General features: G+C 39.7%; 1 protein-coding gene across 9 annotated transcripts in view; it reads left to right on the forward strand.

Annotated features, from left to right (window-relative positions):
* lama2 (laminin, alpha 2) overlaps window positions 1-23,323 on the forward strand; it is a 262,814-nt gene that overhangs the window by 183,379 nt on the left and 56,112 nt on the right. For all 9 annotated transcript variants that reach the window (XR_015945529.1, XM_087296269.1, XM_087296270.1 and 6 more), the window contains 5 exon segments: window positions 5,939-6,081; window positions 6,969-7,067; window positions 10,197-10,308; window positions 16,543-16,705; window positions 22,479-22,689. Coding sequence is in view for 8 of the 9 variants with exons in the window: in XM_087296269.1 (XP_087152395.1) it covers window positions 5,939-6,081; window positions 6,969-7,067; window positions 10,197-10,308; window positions 16,543-16,705; window positions 22,479-22,689 (728 nt within the window). In the remaining variant the exon portion in view is untranslated.

Raw genomic sequence — 23,323 nt, forward strand, 5'->3', positions numbered from 1 at the left:
TGTGTTGCGTGTTCAGAGATGCTCTTCTGCAGACCTCGGTTGTAACGAGTGATTATTTGAGTTACAGTTGCTTTTCTATCAGCTGGAACCAGTCTGGCCATTCTCCTCTGACCTATAGCATCAACAAGGCATTTGCACCCACAGAACTGCCGCTCGCTGGATATTTCCTCTTTTTCAGACCATTCTCTGTAGACCGTAAAGATGGTTGTGCGTGAAAATCCCAGTAGATCAGCAGTTTCTGAAATGCTCAGACCAGCCCGTCTGACACAATGCCATGTTCAAAGTCACTTAAATCCCCTTTCTTCCCCACTCTGATGCTCACTTTGAACTGCAGCAGATCGTCTTGACCATGTCTACATGCCTAAATGCATTGAGTTGCTGCCATGTGATTGGCTTTTTGGTATTTCTTTAACGAGCAGTTGGACAGGTGTACCTAATAAAGTGGCCGCTAAGTGTATATTGTCTATATTCACTGAGAAATGGATACATGAGGTGTGCTTGTTTATGCCGAGCACCGTATATTACGTATTATTTAATGAATAATTTTAATGAAGTGTTATAACGAATAAAAAATACATTTATTTTTTATTATCAATATTTTTTCCATCTAAGGTCTATAGAGGAATTGATGAACTAAATTGGCCGTAGTGTATGTGTGGGTGTTAATGCAAGAGTGTATGAGTGTTTTCCAAGGCTGGGTTGTGGCTGGAAGGGCATCTGCTGCATAAAACATATGCTGGACAAGTTGGCGGTTCATTCCGCTGTGGCGACCCCTGATTAATAGTGGGACTAAGCCGACAAGAAAATGAATGAATGAGTTTAAATTGATTGTTCATTAATTTTCTTTTCGGCTTAGTCCCTTTATTAATCTGGGGTCACCACAGCAGAATGAACCGCCAACTTACCCAGCATAGGTCTCTTCACAGCTTTACACAGACAGTGTTTTGTGTTGAAGGACTTTCTTTTTTCACAGGAAGTCTTAATAGCTGAGTTTTTGAGGAGGTTAAATTGAGCAGCATGGCCGGAGCTCGGCGCCTGTCGGTGTGTTTCTTCTTCCCACTATCGCTCGTGGCATGTCAAACACTCATAATAGGCTGCCAGGAGCTGTTTCGTGTTAAATTTCACGCTCGAGAAGTCCGTCTCCCCTGAGTTTGCACCTCGCTCACGTTTAACGCGGAGCTGCCGGAGGACGCATGATGGAGAGACAGGAGAGCGCAGCACTGATAGCAGAGCACACAGAGACAAAAGAGGACAAAGACTGCAGTCCTGCCCCGGGACATGGCCATCCTTGCAGGAGACACCACAGTTGTCCTTTCACACACACATGCATACTCACATGCACACACACTCTCAGATGCATACACACACATACAGTACACATACACACTCACACATATATTCACATGCAAATTCAAAAGTATTCACATGCATGCATACTCGCATACAAACACGCACACACACATGCGCGCACACACATTTACCTGCATACACATGTACAGAACACTCACACATGCATGTTTACATGCACACATACACACATACAGTACACATACACACACACACAGACGTGAACACACACACCTGTCTATTCACAGTATACATACAAACATGCACACACGTACACAGTACACACACACAGAAACATGCATATTCACATCAGCACACACACACACACACACACACACACACACAAACATACACACAAACATACATACATACATACACACACATACAGTACACACACAAACATACATACACAAACATACACACACATACAGTACACATACAGTACACACACACACACACAAACATGCATACTCACATAGAGTACATGTACACACCCAATTATATGCACCCACATAAACTCACAGACACACACACCCAAGTACACGCACACACACACACACACACACACACACACACACACACACACACATACACACACACACACACACACACACAAATTAACATGCAAACACACAGACACACACAGACATGTAAATAACACACACATACAGTACACATACACACACACACACACACACACACACAAATTCACATACATCCACACATATATACACACACACACACACACACACACACACACACATAATTTAACATGCAAACACACATAGACATGAGCAGTAAATTAACACACACATACAGTACACACACACACAGACACAAATTCACATACATCCACACATACAATACAATACACACACACACACACACACACACACACACACACACATACAAATTAACATGCAAACACAGACACACAAATAGACATGTACAGTATATTAACACACACATACAGTACACATACACACACATACACACACACACATAAATTTACATGCACCCACACATACAGCACACACACACACACACATACACAAATTAACATGCAAACACACAGACACATGTATACATGTATATTAACACACACATGCAGTACACACACACACAAATTCACATGCATACACACACACACACACACACACGCAAACATGCAAATTCACACACACGCACACACTTACATGCATAAACACACAATAGTTTCTAAAACAATCAATTTAAACGAACTCGTTCATTCATTTTCGCCTTAGTCCCTTTATTAGTCAGGGGTCGGCACAGCGGAATGAACCACCAACTTATCCAGCATATGTTTTATGCAGCGGATGCCCTTCCAGCTGCAACCCATCTCTGGGAAACACCCATACACTCTTGCATCCACACCCACACATACACTACGGCCAATTTAGTTCCTCAGTTCCGCTTTGTGCATGTGTTTGGACTGTGGGTAAGCACCTGGAGGAAACCCACGCCAACACAGGCTGAACATGTGTATAGCTAACTTTAAATTCAAATATTGATTGTACCACTACCTGCAACCATATTTGTATTAATATTTCATTGTTTCAGTTAGCTTTCCCCTCCGGCTAACTTTTATTTCAAGTTGCTGCTTCAGTATTCTTACTGTAATACAACAATACCGTGGTAATGTACAGAACCTGAATAATCCCTCCACAGTAGGTAAGTTATGAAACTGCCTTGTGCCTGACCTTTGACCTCTGACCTTTGACCTTGCATTTTGTGTATCCAAAGGGCTTTTTAATGTGACCTTGTAAGGTGTCATCTGATGGGAAATGCATGCAGTGTTTACATCGAGTATGCAGTGTGTAATGCGTGTTTGTGTGTATTGCTGTTTGTTTAAACTACTTTAAATTAAGCTAAAGGGATACAATTATTGAGATTTTTTTAATAGAGGACAACATACAGTTGAAGTCAGAATTATTAGCCCTCCTGAATTTCTAGCCCCCCAGTATGTTTTTCCTCCAATTTCTGTTTAACAAGGATATTTGTTTCAGCACATTTCTAAACATAATAGTTTTAATAACTCATCTCTAATAACTGATTTATTTTATCTTATGATGACAGCACATAATATTTGACTAGATATTCTTCAGGATGCTAGTATTCAGCTTAAAGGGCCATGACACCCCCCACTTTCGCTTCAGGTCTACCACAGAGTTTTTTCAAAAGATGCATCATAATGGGGGTGGAGCTCCGCGATCAGAAGCAGGAGTGGGCGTGGCCAGCAGAGCAGGGGAGAAGGAGGGAAGTGAAGAACTGTTGTCAGTCGGCTCACAAAATGAGAACCAAACCATAAGGAGACGCATGAGTTTATAGTTTACAAAGTTAAAATGCAAAGAAATAAACTAATTAAATGCCCTGCTACATTTGTTATTCTTAATTTCATATTCACACAACCACAATGCATATCATTATAAAGATGGTTGTGTTCATATAAACACTATAAATGAGGCTATAAATACAGTGTGCCGTGGGTTCGTGGACGCAATCTCACCCAGTCGTCAATAGCCCCTTTCACACATACAGACCTTTCTGGAAAATTGCCGGCAATTTTCCGGAAAGGTTGTATGTGTGAACAGGTCCTTTTTGAAAATACCGCTAAATTCGTTCTGGCTATTTTCCGGAAAGAGAAGTTGTAACATTACCAGCAATTTGCCGGAATGCTGCGCTGTGTGAATGCAGATGGAAGATTGCCGTAATAAGCGCGTGCACGTCTAGAACAAGCTGACGTGAGACGTCTGCTTTAGCCAATCACAACAGTCAGACGCATTCACGTGCGCGCGGTTTGTGAGGATAAAAGCCTTTGAATATTTTTCCAGACACATTTAGCTGCTAGATGTTAGTCAGATCATGTTTATATGTTCTTCTCAATGCCAACTGTGTAAATAATCATCGATGAGATGCTTATGATAAGCCGTTGTTTGTTTACCTTCAAGCTTTGCGTGTGCCTGTGAAACAGCCCGTGAGCGCCTGCACACACACATATTATGAACATCTCGACATGCGAAGTGATCCTGCGAAAGTTGTTCACAATATTGATCATCCACAGAGTTTGTAATTTAGTCAAATCTTTACAAATACAAGCGCAGCCGTTTAAAGCTCATTTGTGGTGAATCATGTCAGAATTTACCGGTATTTTGGAATGGATGTGTGAATGCTCTTTTCTGGAAAATTTCCGTAACGTCCTCGCCTGCAGTTTTTTGAATTTACCGGTAAAGTCGTTCCGGAAGTTTTCCGGATATTTACCGGTATCACTGTGTGAAAGGGGCTATTGTGTCTCACAGCTTGGCACTGGCAGGTCTGTCTTGCCTTCGCAAAGCAAACGCAGTCATGAATAATTAAGAAGCCGGCTCTTCTCATAGGATAAGAAAACTCCGCTATGAATAATAATGAGAAACTGATGCATCATCACTGCACTTGCAGTTCTGCGCTACGTTGTCGATTTTGATCCGTCCCAAAAATCATTTTAAACCCGGAAGCTGAAATGAGCTGACAAAAGCTCAAAATTATCCAGTTTTCCCCACAATTAAAGCTGACTGGTGCTAACTTTGTCTTAGCTGATGCTCAACACACACAAATCTGTTAAAATCTCAAAAAAAGTACTCTGGGGTTTCTTGAACCTTTAAAGTGACATTAACTACCCTTATAGCAAAATATCTCTGGCCCAGATCTGGCCCACACCATCAGCATTTGTTTGGCCCACATGTCGCAGTGAATTACGGTACATATCTGGGCCAAGTCTCAGCCAAGTTAATAACCCATAACTGGGCCTGAACTGGGCCAGATATGTTGGTGTGTCATGACTGCAATTTCTTTTATAAGCCCATTAAGCATTTCACTTTATGGCTGTGCTTTTACTTGAAGTGACTTGATTGGTAGATTTTTTTCTTTACTCAAAACTAATTTAAATGTATTTTAAAAGTGGGTCGGGATAGGCCAAACTTACGTGGCCCACATATTCATTTTAACATCTGGGCCAAATACTACATTTGATATCTGGCCCATGTCTTGAGTGCCACCTGTTGAGACGGTGCCATCTCAGCCAAACCTGGGCCATGTTTGGCCCACATGCTGCATGCCAGTGCCGGATGAATGCCTGCTGTGCCAGCTTTATGCCAAATCTGGGCCAGAATTCTTTGCTACCTGGGTAGGTTAATTAGGATAATTAGGCAAGTCATTGTATGACAGTGGTTTGATCTGTAGGCAGTGAAAATATATATTGCTTAAGAGGGCTGATATTGACATAAAATGGTGTTTAATAAATTAAAAACTGCTTTTATTCTAGCCGATATAAAACAAATAAGACTTTCTCCAGAAGAAAAAAAATATTATAGGAAATACTGTGGAAGAATTCCTGAATCTGTTAAACCTCATTTGGGAAATAATTAAAAAAGGAAAAAAATAATAATAATTTTGACTTCAACTGTCATTATTTAATGTTCAATCCACTTAAATTTGTAAAAAACCAATAAGTCAACTTAATTCCTTTATGTTGATCGATTGTGTGGAGCTCAGCATGTTTCACAGTGTATATTGAAGTTTCTGTGTGTGTTTTCAGCGTGTGACGACGACTGCGCAGGGCTCTTGATTCGGGACATGGAGCGTTTGCTGCGTTTGATTGGCAGTGTCAATCTCACTCTGCCCCTCCCACTGCCCTATAAAGTGCTGTATCGATTCGAGAACGTGACGGAGGAGCTGAAGGTAAGCCTGACCTCTACTGACTTTCATTGAACCTCTGCATACATCAGGAGCTCAAAAATATAACCTGTGCTGACCCTGCTGAATTAAAGATATTTTTACTGCCATTTAGGGGTGTAACTGTACACAATATTAGTATTTTGATGCAGTTCTTTCAGTTTGATATATACATAAGGGCAAAATTATATATATATATATATATATATATATATATATATATATATATATATATATATATATATATATATATATATATATATATATATATATATTTTTTATTATATTGATTTTATATTTTATATATATATATATATATATATATATATATATATATATATATATATATTTTTTTTTTTTTTTTTTTTTTTTTTAAGGATTTTTTTTTTTTTTTAAGCATTTTTTTTACAGTATTTCCTATAATATTTGTTCTTCTGGAGAAAGTCTTATTTGTTTTATTCCAGCTCGAATAAAAGCAGTATTTATCAATATTATTAGCCCGCTTAACCCAGATTTGTTTTCAATAGTCTCCAGAACAAACCACTGTTATTCAATGCCTTGCCTAACTTGCCTAATTAACCTAAATAAGCCTTTAAATGTCACTTTCAGCTGAATACTAGTATCCTGAATAATATCTAGTCAAATATTATGTGCTGTCATCATGGCAAAGTTTAAAGAAATCAGTTGAGTTATTAAAACTACTATGTTTAGAAATGTGGCTAATAATTCTGACTTCCACTGTATAGCTCTTATAGTGGAATTATTCAAGAACTGATTGATCAGTCACTGATTTCAAATCAAACCTGTGGGCTGGAAACCTGCTGAACGTCACTCATGTTTTAAAGATGTTCACCGGTTCCTCACATGTTAATGATAATCCTGTGTCTCTGCAGCACATGCTGTCTCCTCAGAGAGCACCAGAGAGACTAATGCAGCTGGCCGACAGCAACCTGGGAAGCCTGGTCACTGAGATGGACGAACTGCTTAACCGGGTGAGACACGCACACACAAATACACACTGATTTGGTCCTGTATCTTGGGTGGGGACTTTTTTTTGTAGTACAGTTAGCGGTAGAACCAGAGAGGCAATTGCAGATTAGGAAGGAACGTGGAGAGTAAATAGTTGAGTTTTTAGTTGTTTCTTGAAGACAGCGAGTGACTCTGCCGTTCTGATGCAGTTAGGGAGTTCATTCCACCAACTGGGCAGATTGAATGCGAGAGTTCGGGAAAGTGATTTCTTCCCTCTTTAAGATGGAACCACGAGGCGACGTTCATTCACAGAACGCAAGTTTCTGGAGGGCACATACATCTGCAGAAGTGAGAGCAGATCAGAAGGAGCAAAGCCAGAAGTCACTTTGTAAGCAAACATCAGAGCTTTGAATTTGATGCGAGCAGCAACTGGCAGCCAGTGCAAACGGATGAGCAGCGGAGTGACATGTGCTCTTTTAGGTTCATTAAAGACCACTCGTGCTGCTGCGTTCTGAACAAGAGCTTGAACAAGGAGTTGAGCTGCATGTTCAGATAGGAAGGGTCGGACCTTTCTGATGTTATAGAGTGCAAATCTGCAAGATCGGGCAGTTCTAGAAATGTGTTCAGAGAAGTTTAGTTGGTCATCAATCGTTACTCCAAGGCTTTTTACCGTTTTGGATGCAATAATGGTTGCACCATCCATCTGGATTGAAAAGTTATGACGTAGAGTTGGATTGGTAGAAACTTGGCAGAAACTTTCCGGGAAATTATCTTTCACTTGTGGGCATCCGAGATTCTCTATGCATTTGCAGGAGACTTCCGGATTTCCGGAACACTTGGGATGTCTGCATTAGTAGCAATTGATGTCAACAAGTGTGAAGCATTTCCGTTTCTGTTTCCGTTAAGAGCAAACAAACCTTAAAACCATAGACATAAACATAAAATATAAGTAATCCCAGAACACAAGGGAGTGAATACTAAACTGTGAAACTAATAAAATTATTAAATGTAGGGGAAAACTGAACAAAGAAACAGAGCAGACACATGGCAATGACAGGGGAATATTATTTCACCAAAATCTTGTCATTTAATTTATTCCCGTAGTTCAAAGCTGAGCCTTTCTTTTGGTGAGCAGACTTCAAAAACATCAAGACTTCAGACATCAAACACATAATACAAAGTTTTGACTGCTGTGCATGTTTATACAAGATGATAATTGATTAATTGGTAATGGGTAGGAATAATTTTAGTACTGATATATGCATCAATTAATAGAGTTTCTCATTTTCTAACAAACATGAAAATTACAATCTGCAACTACTCCTGGAGTCTATAAATCATGTCGAAAATAGCTGTCTTAAATGAGGATGCTTCCATCCTAATGTGTAGATGGCATGTTGGAGGTATTTAAATTAATATATACACTCACCGGCCACTTTATTAGGTACACCTGTCCAACTGCTCGTCAACACAAATATCTAATCAGCTAATCACATGGCAGCAACTCAAAGCGTTTTGGCATGTAGACATGGTCAAGGCAATCTGCTGCAGTTCAAACTGAGCATCAGAATGTGGAAGAAAGGGGATTTAAGTGACTTTAAACATGGCATGGTTGTTGGTGTCAGACGAGCAGGTCTAAGTATTTCAGAAATTGCTGATCTACTGGGATTTTCACGCACAACCATCTCTAGGGTTTACAGAGAGGTCAGAGGAGAATGTCCAGGCTGGTTCCAGCTGATAGAAAGACAACAGTAACTCAAATAACCCCTCATTACAACCGAGGTCTGCAGAAGAGCATTTCTGAACACTCAACACGTCCAACTTTGAGGCGGATGGGCTACAGCAGCAGAAGAGCACACCGGGTGCCGCTCCTGTCAGCTAAGAACAGGAAACTGAGGCTACAATTCACACAGACTCACCAAAACTGGACAATAGAAGATTGGAGAAACGTTTCCTGCTCTGATGAGTCTCCATTTCTGCTGACACATTCGGAAGCTCGGGTCAGAATTTGGCATAAACAACATGAAAGCATGGATCCATCCTGCCTTGTATCAACTTTTCAGGCTGGTGGTGATAGTGTAATGGTGTGGGGGAGATTTTCTAGGCACACTTTGGGCCTATTAGTACCAATTGATGTCAAAAAGTGTGCATCATCTTAGACTGGTTTCTTAACCATGACAATTAGTTTACTGTATTTAAATGGCCTCCACAGTCACCAGAACTCAATCCAATAAAGCACCTTTGGGATGTGGTGGAATCTGAGATTGGCATCATGGATGTGCAGCAACTGCATGATGCTGTCATGCCAATATGGAGCAAAATCTCTGAGGAATATTTCCAGTACCTTGTTCAATCTATCTCACGAAGGATTCAGTCTGTTCTGAAGGCAGAAGGGTGTCCAACCTGGTACTAGTAATGAGCACTTAATAAAGTGGCCGGTGAGTGTATAATCGTAAGCAGTGTTCACCTTAACAAGCTGCACTGCATTCGAGTATGTTTTTGTGGATATGAATGCAGAAGCATTCTTTTATTCCCTGCAGCAAATCTGATTGACTTGTTTTTTTCCCCTGATGCTCTGCACCTCATGTTCCTGCGTAAGTCTGTTTGGTTAAACTCTACTTTACATATACTGCCTGAATGGCTTCTGTCAGATGCTGACCTTGTTGGTTTATTTTTCAGCATGAAAGAAAGCCGCAACATTAACTTGTTCATAGTCTGAAGTGTTGCATCAGTTCTGCTCATTTGCGCTGAAGTGAACCTTTCACCGTCTCCTGAAAAGAAGTCCTTGATAAACTCGATAAATTTCAGATTTTCCACATAACAGAAGTTCAAGAGCCAGTTAAACATCAAGACCTTCAGCGTTTTTCTTCTGTCCTTTCGGGTTTGTGTAACACTGACCTTCCGAATCATCTCGCCAAACTGGAAATGTTGTAGTTTTGCAGGATTTCTTTCAGTTTTTGCTCTGAGTTGGCCCCAGAGACGTCAGATCTAATGTTTCTTGTTGTTTTTCATCCTCTGCTCAGCGTGTTACAGAGGTCGGCTTGTTTCGTGGGTTTGTCTCTTCTTCACACCGCTGCAGTAAAGCAACCGAGGCTGATCTCAGATTGTTTAATATAACCTTTTAAAGGGTTTTTATTTCTCTGTCTGCGCAGGCAACTAAAGTGTCTGCTGATGGGGAGCAGACGGCAGCGGATGCAGAGAGAAGCCGTAAAGCTGCAGAAGAGCTGGAACTGTACGTCAGGAACACACTGCTGGCTGCTGAAGGTACACACACACAACAAATAGCTAAAAACCATCATACTCAAAAATAAAAGATCATAATAAGGTATATCATTAACCATTTATACCCAGATAGCATACAAATGTGGGCCACTTTAGGCAGTTATGCTGCACTGGTGGTCTTCCTTCGGCCCAGACAAAATGAATGTGAGCCTGAAGTGGCCCACCTGTACAATGGCAAAGGGGGGCCAAAGATTCAAATTCATATATGGGCCATTTAAGGCAAAGATTTGGCACTTATGGCAAAATGTGATCTGAATGTGAGCCTAATGTGGCCCATGTGGAAAATGATCAGTTTGGCTCAAATGATGGAGGACTAATGTGGGCCACAGTTGGCAAAATAGTGGCATAGTCGTTTAAAGGGCCATGAAACCCCCTTGTTTCAGAAGGGTGTTTTCACACCTCTACTCTGGAAAAAGTCAGAAAAGTGGGCGTGTCCAGCTCTGTTTAGGGGGGGGGGGGGTGTCAGAGGAGCAAAAGAGGGATGATGTGGGAGTGTTGATTTGAGCACCCACTGAGTTTCAGAGTCAAAACACACACACACACACACAAACACTGGGGAGAAAGTGACTGTGTTTACATGGACATCTGTAATCAAATTATTTGCCAAATGATTAAATGGTAGACTTTAACTGCAGTTTGGCTCTTTCAATCAGTGAATTCATTCGTGGCCCTCGCGACAAACGAGATATTTGATTCGAGGAACTGCTGGAAGTGTGTATTTTTCATGCAATGTTCGATACCGCACGGCGACTGAGAGAAAAAAAACTCTGCAGGTAAGCCGCGTGTGTTATTTCGGTCACAAAATGCGGTGAAAATCCTACACGAGGTTAAAGTTTGGTTGTGGTGCTAACATGTTTACACTTGGTGCAATAGTTAGTTCAATACGAACAAACTGAATAAACAAAGAGCACTGGTCGCTCACTTACCAAATCTGTAGAGACAGGACAATCACCAGCAACTAGAGCCGTGTCTTTATTAAGAGGAGACGAGCAGCAAATCCGCATCTCAACACTTCTAGATGAGAAAAGTTCTCGGGTAAACAATAATCCTCCTTAAACACGTAAGTTATTGTTGTCGAGCGTTGCGTACACTGTTAATCCACACGTGACTCCAGCTGCGCTCTCACAGAGAGAAAATGAAAACAAAACTTCACTGCAGCAAACTATAAAAGCAACACTTCACGCTTGTTTTGCCAACACAACGTGGCGTCTCTCTGCTGTCTACACTGTAACATTAATGAATATTAATGAAGTTGCACAATAGAGCGCGCTGATTGGTTTGAACCAAGCCTTACTCATGCATTAATGCAGCACACTGTAAGACGTAATAAGGCCCACTCTGGTACAGATGCCCAGTCTGCACGCTGAAACACACGCTATTATCTCGCAGCTTCAAAAATTAGTTTCAAACCGGAAGTACGAATTTGCTCGAAATAACGCAAAAACAACCAATTTACACTTTTTAGTGAGATATGTGTGTCCTAATAGTGTTTTTAGCAGTGTGGGACACATATACGACTGTTAACAGCTCAACACATGTGTTTTGGCGTTTCGTGACCCTTTAAGGGTAATCTGGGTCTAAACCTAAAGTGGCTCACATTTGCAAGTGCAAATGTGGCCCTGTTATCTTAGGACATATGTGGGCCACCCAGAATATTTTTCTATCAACGTTAAAAGAATGTTAAAATGAAAAAAATAACACTACATGCTAAAATTTACACAACTTTTGAGGAATGTTCAGAGAACGTCAGCCAGAAAGGTGTCTTTGACTTTAGCTCAGTGTTTCTCAGCGCTTTGAAGGCACGATTTCAGGTGAAATGAAGTTCAACCTTTAAAAATGTCTCCTGAGACCTCACCAAAAACAAACTTCAGCTACTCCGCTCTGATCTGCCGATAAAAGTTAAACAGGAGTCTATAACAGTGTCATACCAGAGGCAGCTTTTGTTCTGTGTAAATATATTTCAGCGTCAGAGCGCCAGCTTTGTAGCCGTTGTTCACAACAAGTTTCTTTTTTTTTTTCTTTTTTTGGCTTCTACAGCTCTACAGCGTGTGTTTAAACTATCAAATTAGTTTCTGTTCTCCTTAATAGCAGAATAATGAGAGAGATATTGTTATAACTTTTATTGAAAGTCAAGTTTACACACAATCAGATTATTCTGCCTCTGGAAAAGCTCAGATGATGATGTCGAGGTTTTGGAGGTTTCTGATTGGCTAATTGACAACATTTGAGTTAATGTGAGGCACAGCTGTAGAATAGTATTAAAGGAAAAGCTCAAACACACTGCTTCCTTGTGTGACAACATGGGAAAATCAACAAGCCAGAATCAACACAAAAGCCAGATTACCATTAGCTGAATTACACTGGGAAAAGACTCATGTTTGGAGACATGTCCTGTTCTCTGATGGAGCTAAGATTGAACTGTTTGGGCATAATGAGCAGCGTTACATTTGGAGGACAAAGGGGAAATCAACAAGCCTAGAACACCATCCCAACTGTGAAGTAAGGGGGCGGCAGCATCATGTTGTGGGGCTGTTTTGCTGCAGGAGGGACTGGTCCACTTCACAGCATAGATGGCATCATGAAGACAGAACATTATGGAGAAATACTGAAGCAACATCTCAAGACATCAGCCAGGACATTAAAACTTGACCACAAATGGCTCTTCCAAACAGACCATGACCCTAAACATACTGCCAAATTAGTTCAATGTGCTTTAAGAACTACAGAGTGAATGTTTTGGAGTGGCCATCACAAAGCCCTGATCTCAATCCTATAGAAAATTTGTGGGCAGAGTTGAAAAAGCTTGTGCGAGCAAGACAACCTACAAATCTGACTCGGGTTACAGCAATTCTGTCAGGAGGAATGGGCCAAAATTCCAGCAAACTATTGTGAGAAGCTTGTGGAAGGAGACCCAAAACATTTGACCAAAGTTATACAGTTTAAAAGCAAAGCTAAAAAATACCAAGGAAATGTGTGTAAACTTTAGACTGTCTAGAAATTAATTAAAAAAATCTCAAAAAAAAGTCTCTTATTATTCTGGCATTTAGCAAATGTAAATCATTTAAGTAATCCTAACAGACCTAAAATAGTAAACGTTTACTATGATTTACCATCAGACTTTTTTTAATAGTTATGTTCCTTTTTGAGAGTGTATGTAAACTGCTTGTTTCAACTGTATACAGACACACACATATATATATATATATATATATATATACACATATATATATACAGTTAAAGTCAGAATTATTAGCCCCCTTCGATTTTTTTTCTTCTTTTTTTTTAATATTTTCCAAATGATGTGAGCAAGGAAATTTTCACAGTATGTCTGATAATATTTTTTCTTCTGGAGAAAAACTTATTTGTTTAATTTCAGCTAGAATAAAAGCAGTTTTGAATTTTTTATGAACCATTTTAGGGACAAAATTACTAGCCCCTTTAAGCTATATTTTTTTTCTCGATAATCTACAGAACAAACCATCATTATTCATTAACTTGCCTTATTACCCTAATCTGCCTAGTTAACTTAATTAACCTAGTTAAGCCTTTAAATGTCACTTTAAGCTGTATAGAAGTGCCTTAAAATATCTAGTAAAATATTATTTACAGTAATCCTGGTCAAGATAAAATAAATCAGTTATTAGAGATGAGTTATTAAAATTATTTTGTTCAGGAATGTGTTGAAAAAATCTGCTCTCCCTTGAACAGAAATTGGGGAAAAAATAAACAAACGGTCCAATTATTTAGGGGGGCTAATAATTCTGACTTCAACTATATATATGTATATATTCTGCTACTAGCTAGATTTTAAAATGGTTACATTTTTGAGCACTGATCCCATTCAGCTTGCCATTTGTCAAGAATATAGCCTTTTACATCAGATAAAAGCGCTCATGCCATTGAATATAACTGCAGATGGTGTGGACATGCAGATGGACACAGAATACATGCAGATCACAGCCACAGATACACCAAAACGCTTCATTTATTTCCTCGGATACATTTCTGGCATTTTAAGCCGACATATTGCACTTTGGTCCCTGGCTTTTGTTTTGATAACCGGCCAAAAAGAAGCGTTTCCAAAAAGCTGCTAGCAGAAGAGTGTGAGCGCGCAGACATCAGTCGGCTGGAGTGCAGGAGCTTCATTATCCATTCTGTGCGTGAGCTCCTGCTCCAGTAAACCGCCTCGTCTCTCATCTCCTCTCGCACGCTAAACGAGTAGGAATCAAATGATTCTGTCCACCCCAAAGACCCCAGCCGCGTTTGAAAACTCACTGTGCAATTATTTCCAGCTCGGCTCGCTTGGCAGGTATATACTGCGCTCTTTGTAGTCGATCGACTGTTTACGTTTGAACTCTCGAGGAATTTTCAGAAAGGCGTGTAATTATAACTCATTTTCATCTCAATTTAATGATTTTATTTAAATTAGAATATGCAGAGCAGCTCGCGCACTCAGTCGCTCTTTCATTCGGGCTCTACCGTTCTAACCGATCAGGGTTTAATTTTTGAATCTAATTTAATTTGATTAAAAAACACGAACTCTGCTGAGTCAAATTTGAACTGCTTTGAATCGACCTGAAGCAAGTCACATTGATGAAAAGGGGATGCTGAGGGAAAGTTGTGTTTGCTGTGTGTGTGTGTGTGTGTGTGTGTGTGTGTGTGTATATATATATATATATATATATATATATATATATATATATATATATATATATATATATATATATATATATATATATACATATATATATATATATATATATATACATTCACCGGCCACTTTATTAGGTACACCTGTCCAACTGCTTGTTTACACAAATTTCTAATCAGCCAATCACATGGCAACAACTTAATACATGTGGGCATGTAGACATAGTCAAGACGATCTGCTGGGTTTGACAATATTTGAATGGAATCTGAAGGAGCAATAAAATATAAATATTGAGAAGATCTCCTCTATAGTATGTTGTGCATTGTGCATTCAGCAGATCTTCGGGTTTGGTAGGAAGAGTTTTAGCTTAGCTTAGCATAATTCATTGAATCGGATTAGACCATTAGCCTCTCAAGTTTATATATATATATAGTGTACTGTTGGCGTGTATATATATATATATATATATATATATATATATATATATAGTGTTGGCGTGTATATATATATAATGTATATATGGCGTGTATATATATTGCGTGTATATAGCGTGTTGGCATGTGTATATATACATATATAGTGTTGGCGTGTATATATGTGTGTGTGTGTATATATATATATATATATATATATATATATATATATATATATATATATATATATATATATATATATATATATATATATTTATATATATAGTGTTGGCGTGTATATATGTATAGTGTATATATGGCGTGTATATATATATATATATAGTGTTGGCGTGTATATATGTATAGTTTATATATGGCTTGTATATATATATATATATAGCATGTATATAGCGTGTTGGCGTATATATATATATATATATATATATATATATATATATATATATATATATATATATATATATATATATATATATATATATATATATATATAGTCTTGGCGTGGGTTTCCTCCGGGTGCTCCGGTTTCCCCCACTGTCGAAACATATGCACTATAGGTGAATTGAGTAAACTTAATTGGTCGTAGTGTATTAGTGTGTGTGTGTGTGTGTGTGTGTGGATGAGAGTGTATGTGTGTTTCCCAATACTGGGTTGCAGCTGGAAGGGCATCTACTGCAAAAAAAATATGCTGGAATAGTTGGCGGTTCATTCCGCTGTTGCAACCTTTGATAAATCAGAGACTAAGCCAAATGAAAGAATGAATGAGTGAATGAAACATATTATGGTCATGCCTGCTACAATGATGGTGCGTTAGCAAAGTTCCTTGATTATTACACTACACTGAGAGTATAGTTCCTCATGTTATTTCAGCCTAGAAAATAGCAGCTTTTCTGTCAGTCTTAGTACACAACGTACTGTAACTGCAGAATAAATAGTCAAAAGTTTTTTGGGATTTTTTTAGAGTGAGATGCTAATGGTCTAATCTGAATCAATTTCCTATGCTAAGCTAAGCTAAAAGTGCTACCGCTAGACCCAGAGATCTGCTGAATAGATTAAAAAACTGTAGGAGTGCTGTAAAATGAGCCTATTTCTGCTATTTACATTAAAACACTTTGTTGCTGTGTGTGTTTACAGCACTGCGTGACAAAGCACGTGATCTGAACGCGACTTTGGGACTTCGGGATGGGACTTTAGAGAAAAGCGTGAACGAGATGAATGACGAGATCCAGGAAATGCTCGCAGAGCTCCGCAAACGCCAGCTCACCGGAAAGAAACACATGGCTGATGAAGAGCTCGGGTAAGACACTAACATTCACTCACACACTTTGAGTTTCTGTGTTTCCTGGGGACTTTCCACAAACATAAAGATTTGTATACTCTATAAACTACAGTTGAAACCAGTAGTTTACATACACTGCATAAAAAGGCACATAACCATTTTAAAAAAAGTCAGATGTTAATGTGACTAAACTTTTTCTCTTTTAGGTAAGTAAGGATGATCACATGTGTTTCTGTTCTGCTTAATAGCAGAATAATGAGAGAGAGATTGTTTGAGAAATTGTTATAACTCTTGTTGAAAGTCAAGTTTACACACAATCAGATTATTCTGCCTTTGGAAAAGCTCAGATGATGGTGTCGAGGTTTTGGACATTTCTGATTGGCTAATTGACAACATTTGAGTTAATGTGAGGCACAACTGTAGAATAGTATTGAAGGAAAAGCTCAAACACACTGCTTCCTTGTGTGACAACATGGGAAAATCAACAAGCCAGAATCAACACAAAAGCCAGATTACAATTTGCTGAATTACACTGGAAAAAGACTCATGTTTGGAGACATGTCCTGTGCTCTGATGGAGCTAAGATTGAACTGTTTGGCCATAATGAGCAGTGTTACATTTGGAGGACAAAGGGGAAATCAACAAGCCTAGAAAAACCATCCCAACTGTAAAGTATGGGGGCGGCAGCATCATGTTGTGGGGCTGTTTTGCTGCAGGAGGGACTGGTCCACTTCACAGCATAGATGGCATCATGAAGACAGAACATTATGGAGAAATACTGAAGCAACATCTCAAGACATCAGCCAGGACATTAAAACTTGACCACAAATAGTTCTTCCAAACAGACCATGACCCTCAGCACACTGCCAAATTAGTTCAAATGTGCTTTAAGGACTACAGAGGGAATGTTTTGGAGTGGCCATCACAAAGCCCTGATCTCAATCCTATAGAAAATTTGTGGGCAGAGTTGAAAAAGCTTGTGCGAGCAAGACAACCTACAAGTTGAAAAAGCTTGTGCGAGCAAGACAACCTACAAATGTGACTCGGTTACACCAATTCTGTCAGGAGGAATGAGCCTAAATTCCTGCAAAAATATTGTGAGAAGCTTGTGTAAGGAGACAAAACATTTGACCAAAGTCATACAGTTTAAAAGCAAAGCTAAAAAATAGCTAAAAATTTAGACTGTCTAGAAATTAATAAAAAAATTATCAAAAAAAAAAATCTCAAATTTTTCTGTCATTTAGCAAATGTAAATCATTTAATTAATTCTAACTGACCTAAAATAGTAAACGTTTAGCATGATTTACCATCAGACTTTTTTTTAAAAATGGTTATGTTCCTTTTTTTTACATAAGTTTACTCACTTAAGTAAATTTAACTAATCACTTTAAAAGCAACAAGTTTACTCATTTAAATTGAAATAATCACTCTAAACACAACAAGTTTACTCACTTAAGTAAATTCAACTAACCACTTTAAAAGTAAATTAAACTAATCAGTTTAAAGTAACAAGTTTACTCAAATTGAACAGATCACTTTAAAGCAACATGTTTACTCATTCATTTTCTTGTCGGCTTAGTCCCTTTATTAATCCGGGGTTCGCCACAGCGGAATGAACCGCCAACTTATCCAGCAAGTTTTTACACAGCGGATGCCCTTCCAGCCGCAACCCATCTCTGGGAATCATCCACACACATATTCACACACACACTCATACACTACGGACAATTTAGCCTACCCAATTCCCCTGTACCGCATGTCTTTGGACTGTGGGGGAAACCGGAGCACCCGGAGGAAACCCACGCGAAGACAGGGAGAACATGCAAACTCCACACAGAAACGCCAACTGAGCCGAGGTTCGAAATGGTGACCCAGCGACCTTCTAGCTGTGAGGCGATAGCACTACCTACTGCACCACTGCCTCGCCCCACGTGTACTCACTTAAGTAAATTCAACTAATCGCTTTAAAAGCAACAGGTTTACTCAAAACCTGAGTAAACCTGAGTAAACCTGAGTAAACCTGAGTAAACCTGTTGCTTTTAAAGCGATTAGTTGAATTTACTTAAGTGAATTTAACTAATCACTTTAAAAGTAAGAGGTTTACTTTGTTTTTACTTTTCGTTTTTTAAGCGCAGTCAACTGATCACTTTTAATTATTAATAATATTTGCATGTTTTAAAATAAAAACAACTAATTGCTTTTGCATTCAAATAATCGCGTTAAAAGCAACTGGTTTGCTCACTTCTTAAAGTCAACTGATTGCTTTTACAGTGTATTGAACCGTCATTGTGTATACTGTTAAACAGCATACAAAAGAGCAAAAATCTAATCATCAATCAGTCAACAATGCTTAAGTGGTTATTTTCTCCCCATCATGCTGCAGTAAAACTCCAGAAGCTGTCACTTCTGCACTGTCACAAATGTGGATGTTTTTCAATGATGAATAAATAATAGAGTTGATGAGTAACGATCCTATGAATATACAGCACGATATACTCGCACAAAGAGCAGCAGAAGCGAAGGAGCGAGCGGTGAGGATGCCGTTCAGGCTCAGGTTGGAATAATTGTTTTGGTGGCATTATGTTTCTCAGTAGCATTTTGTGGTTCACTGGATCGCAGCTCAAATGAAGAAAGTTTCTCTTTCTTATGTAAAATCGTAATGAACTAATTAAAAGTTGCCTGGGGTTGGGCGGGGGGAGGAATATTACACCAGCCTAATCAAATTACTCCTGTAATGGATTCCTGGGTCTGTGCGCTTATGAGAGAACAGAGAGAGACACCTAGAGGAGTGACGGAGTAAAGCTGGAGCTCGTGCTGTTTCAGAGCTGCTGCTGATGCTTAGGGCTGCACAATATATCTGCATCAATATCGCAATGTGCACATCTGTCTGCAATGTCGAATCTGGATTATAGTTTAATAGGAGTTTATATTAAGATGTGAGTAATTGCTAAATTTAACCATGAAGTCGCCAAAAATTGTGTCGTTTGTATGTGTTTTAAGGCCTTTCAAGCCAGTTTAAAGCATTTACATTTTTGTGACTTCTTCAAAGATTCAACAGATTTTACAGTGTTGTTTATTTTACATTTAATTATTCAATTTGTCTACCTGAATACTGTTAGACTACTAAAAAAAACAAAGTATTTGTTTTATTTGCAGCTTTGCTTTACTGCATGCACTGAAGCTCGTAATTTGGTTTATTATACTGTATGCAGATGTGCTCTACTACAAAATCATCCTGTTATCATCCAAAATAGTCCTTAAGTTATTCAATATTTCCAAATAGAGCTATTCATTTCTATGCAATTCATTTAACTATTCAGTTAAAGTTACACTCAATATGGCGGGTCGGTGGGGTGTTAATGTCAAGTCCTGCTTATTTGTGTTATTTCGGCTAGAATAAAAGCAGTTTTTAATTTTAAACTATTTTAAGGTCAATACTGTTCAACCCAGGCTCATTCTGGAAACGTAGCCCCACAGATGTTTCTGGAGATCGCGAAATACGTCCTGGGATGTACGTATTTGTGCAGTTTTTGTTTTCGTGAATCCACTGCTGTGCATGCTTTTTCACGTCTTGAACGCCTCTCGCGAGCGCGCGCTGTTCGTGCCTGCGCTGTTCTCGCATAAAAAGCCGCCGGAGGCCGTTGTCGTGCAACCGTCTGTCCGACTGACTCAATGACTGATTGATTGACTGGGCGGCCGGCCAATCGGCTGACCCAGCCACCCTCCTCCTCCTCCTCCTTCTTCCCTAAACCCAAGCGACGATTTACAAAAGCCGTAAATAAAAAAAGAAAAGCCCTCGTCTGATTTTGACCGTGTTTTTAGATTTCAACGCATTCTCGCCTCGTTATTACAGGAGAATTTCTGATGCATATAAAGGAACTTTTATAATGTAATCACTATATAATCTGCCACTATTAAAATATAGAAATACACTGTTAAAACATATAAAAATACATTCAAGTGATGCAGAGGAAAACACACAGACAAGCAGGGCCTTGTAATTGACGAAAACACACAGGCATACAGGGCCTTATAATTGAGGGCCTTACGGCCTTGAGGCATGGCAGGTCATGCGGTGAAGTAAAAACATTCAGACCGCATATGCAATACATTTAGACAAATGTATGTATTGACCAAGACAAAAACAATCCTCGACAAAATAGCATACATAAGGAGAATCATTTAGAAAGTCAGAAAAACATACAGCCATAAATTCAAAAAGCTAGAATACTATTGGAGCCGGGAAATGGCGTGATGCTACACGACATGTCATGATGACAATGGGAAAAAACTGTATATAAACTGTGGGTTTTTGAACATTGGAAAAAGGAGAGAGATCGATCGACCAACTCTGCTGTAACAATAAACTGCTTCAACTTGACAACTTCGAAGACCTCGGCTTCTTTTTTGAAACTTGAAAGATGTTTGTCGAGATCCAGCGCAACTTTCCACAACATTATGAACTCGTTCGCTTTAGTTTTTGGATTCTGTTTTTTGTCTTACCTGATTTCTGGGAACGCTCTTCTCCGGACTCGAACCCGGTCGTCAAATGCAGCCGGCTCCTCCTCCTCCGGGCCTCCGCCGACTTAACAAGACGAGCTAGCCGGACAAACTGGTTGCTGCGGGAAAGCCCTCAACAAGGAGGAGGTGAGCCGTCAGCCCAGCCGGCGAGCACGAAGAGGAGCGGCCTCACATCGCCCCGTAGCGTTTGCTTGAAAAAAACAAAATACAGCCATACATACCTCCGGCCACGTAAATCCCGGTCTCCAGAAACGTCGGCGGGGCTACGTTTTCAGAATGAGCTTGGGTTGATATTATTAGCCTCCTATTTGTTTTGGATTGTCTACAGAACAAACCACTGTTATACAATGACTTGCCTAATTACCCTAACTTGCCTAATTAACCTAGCCTGGTTCACTACAGGAAGGCACAGGATCTCAGGATTATCAAAACATGCATATTTATTATCAATACACTCACACGAACAGACACAGGAAGAACATGGGGTGAAGACGGACATCAGCTTAGCGAATACCGGACAAGGACTGAATGAAATTAAGGGGTGTATACACATGAACATTCATTCATTCATTCATTCATTCATTTTCTTGTCGGCTTAGTACCTTTATTAATCCGGGGTCGCCACAGCGGAATGAACCGCCAACTTATCCAGCAAGTTTTTACACAGCGGATGCCCTTCCAGCCGCATTCACACACACACACTACAGACAATTTAGCCTACCCAATTCACCTGTACCGCATGTGTTTGGACTGTGGGGGAAACCGGAGCACCCGGAGGAAACCCACGTGAAGGCAGGGAGAACATGCAAACTCCATACAGAAACGCCAACTGAGCCGAGGTTCGAACCAGCGACCTTCTTGCTGTGAGACGACAGCACGACATACTGCGCCACCGCCTCGCCTACACATGAACATGATGACTATAATTATATAAACACATATAAACACAGGTGAAGGTGATGAACATAATGATATGGCGGGAACACACATCATGGTTGAGGTCACATGATGAAAACAAACACACAAGCGAAACTGGTTGTGACAAACACAAAGCCTTATATTATATTATGTACTGTCATCATGGCAAAGAAAATGAATTATCAAAGCTATTATGTTTAGAAATGTGTTGCGAATGGCGAATAGTTCTGACATCACCTGTAAATACATAAATCCTTCAGCGGTACTGAAGCGGCTTGTCTGTGTGTACTGTCAGTGTCTCACCGTGTCTCTCTGTGTGTGTGTGTGTGTGTGTGTGTGTGTGTGTGTTTAGGGCTGCGGAGGCTCTCTTGTCCCGCGTGAAGCGCTTGTTTGGAGACCCACAGCAGGCCACGGCGGACCTGAAGCAGGAGGTGGGACAGAAGATGAGCGACCACAAGCTGAAGCTGCAGGAGGCGCAGGAGCTGCTGGAGGAGGCACTCACACACACCAGACAGGCTGAAGACCTGACTCTCAACAACCAGCTCAAACTGCAGCATCTGCAGGTGCACACACACGTTCATACACACACGTTTATACACTCACTGACAGACGGATGCTGATACACACAGACAGACACACATACATACTACACACACACTGTACTCACACTTTTATCCACACATACATACTATACACACACTGTACACACATAGATTCATACACACACAAAGACAGACACATACATACTACACACACTGTACACACACGTTCATACACACAAATAGACACACACAGGTTCATACACACACACACACACACACACACATACATACATACTGTACATACACAAATGCTGTACACACACAAACTGTACACACACACACATACTGCACACATACATACTGTACAAACACATACTGTACACCAAACACACATATACAGTCACACACACACACATTCATACACAAATACACACTCACATACTGTACACACACAAACTTACGTACGTACACTCATATATACACAGAGAGTCAGACACACACACACACACTCACATAACACACACACACAAACATGCACAAACTCGTATATGCATACACACACAGAGACACACACACAAAACATGCACACACACACACACACTCATGCAATGAGTCACATTACACACAAACTCACACATACAAACACACACACATT

This window comes from Danio rerio, chromosome 20, assembly GCF_052040795.2.
Source record: "Danio rerio strain M-AB ecotype USA chromosome 20, GRCz13ab, whole genome shotgun sequence".
Lineage (NCBI taxonomy): Eukaryota > Metazoa > Chordata > Actinopteri > Cypriniformes > Danionidae > Danio > Danio rerio.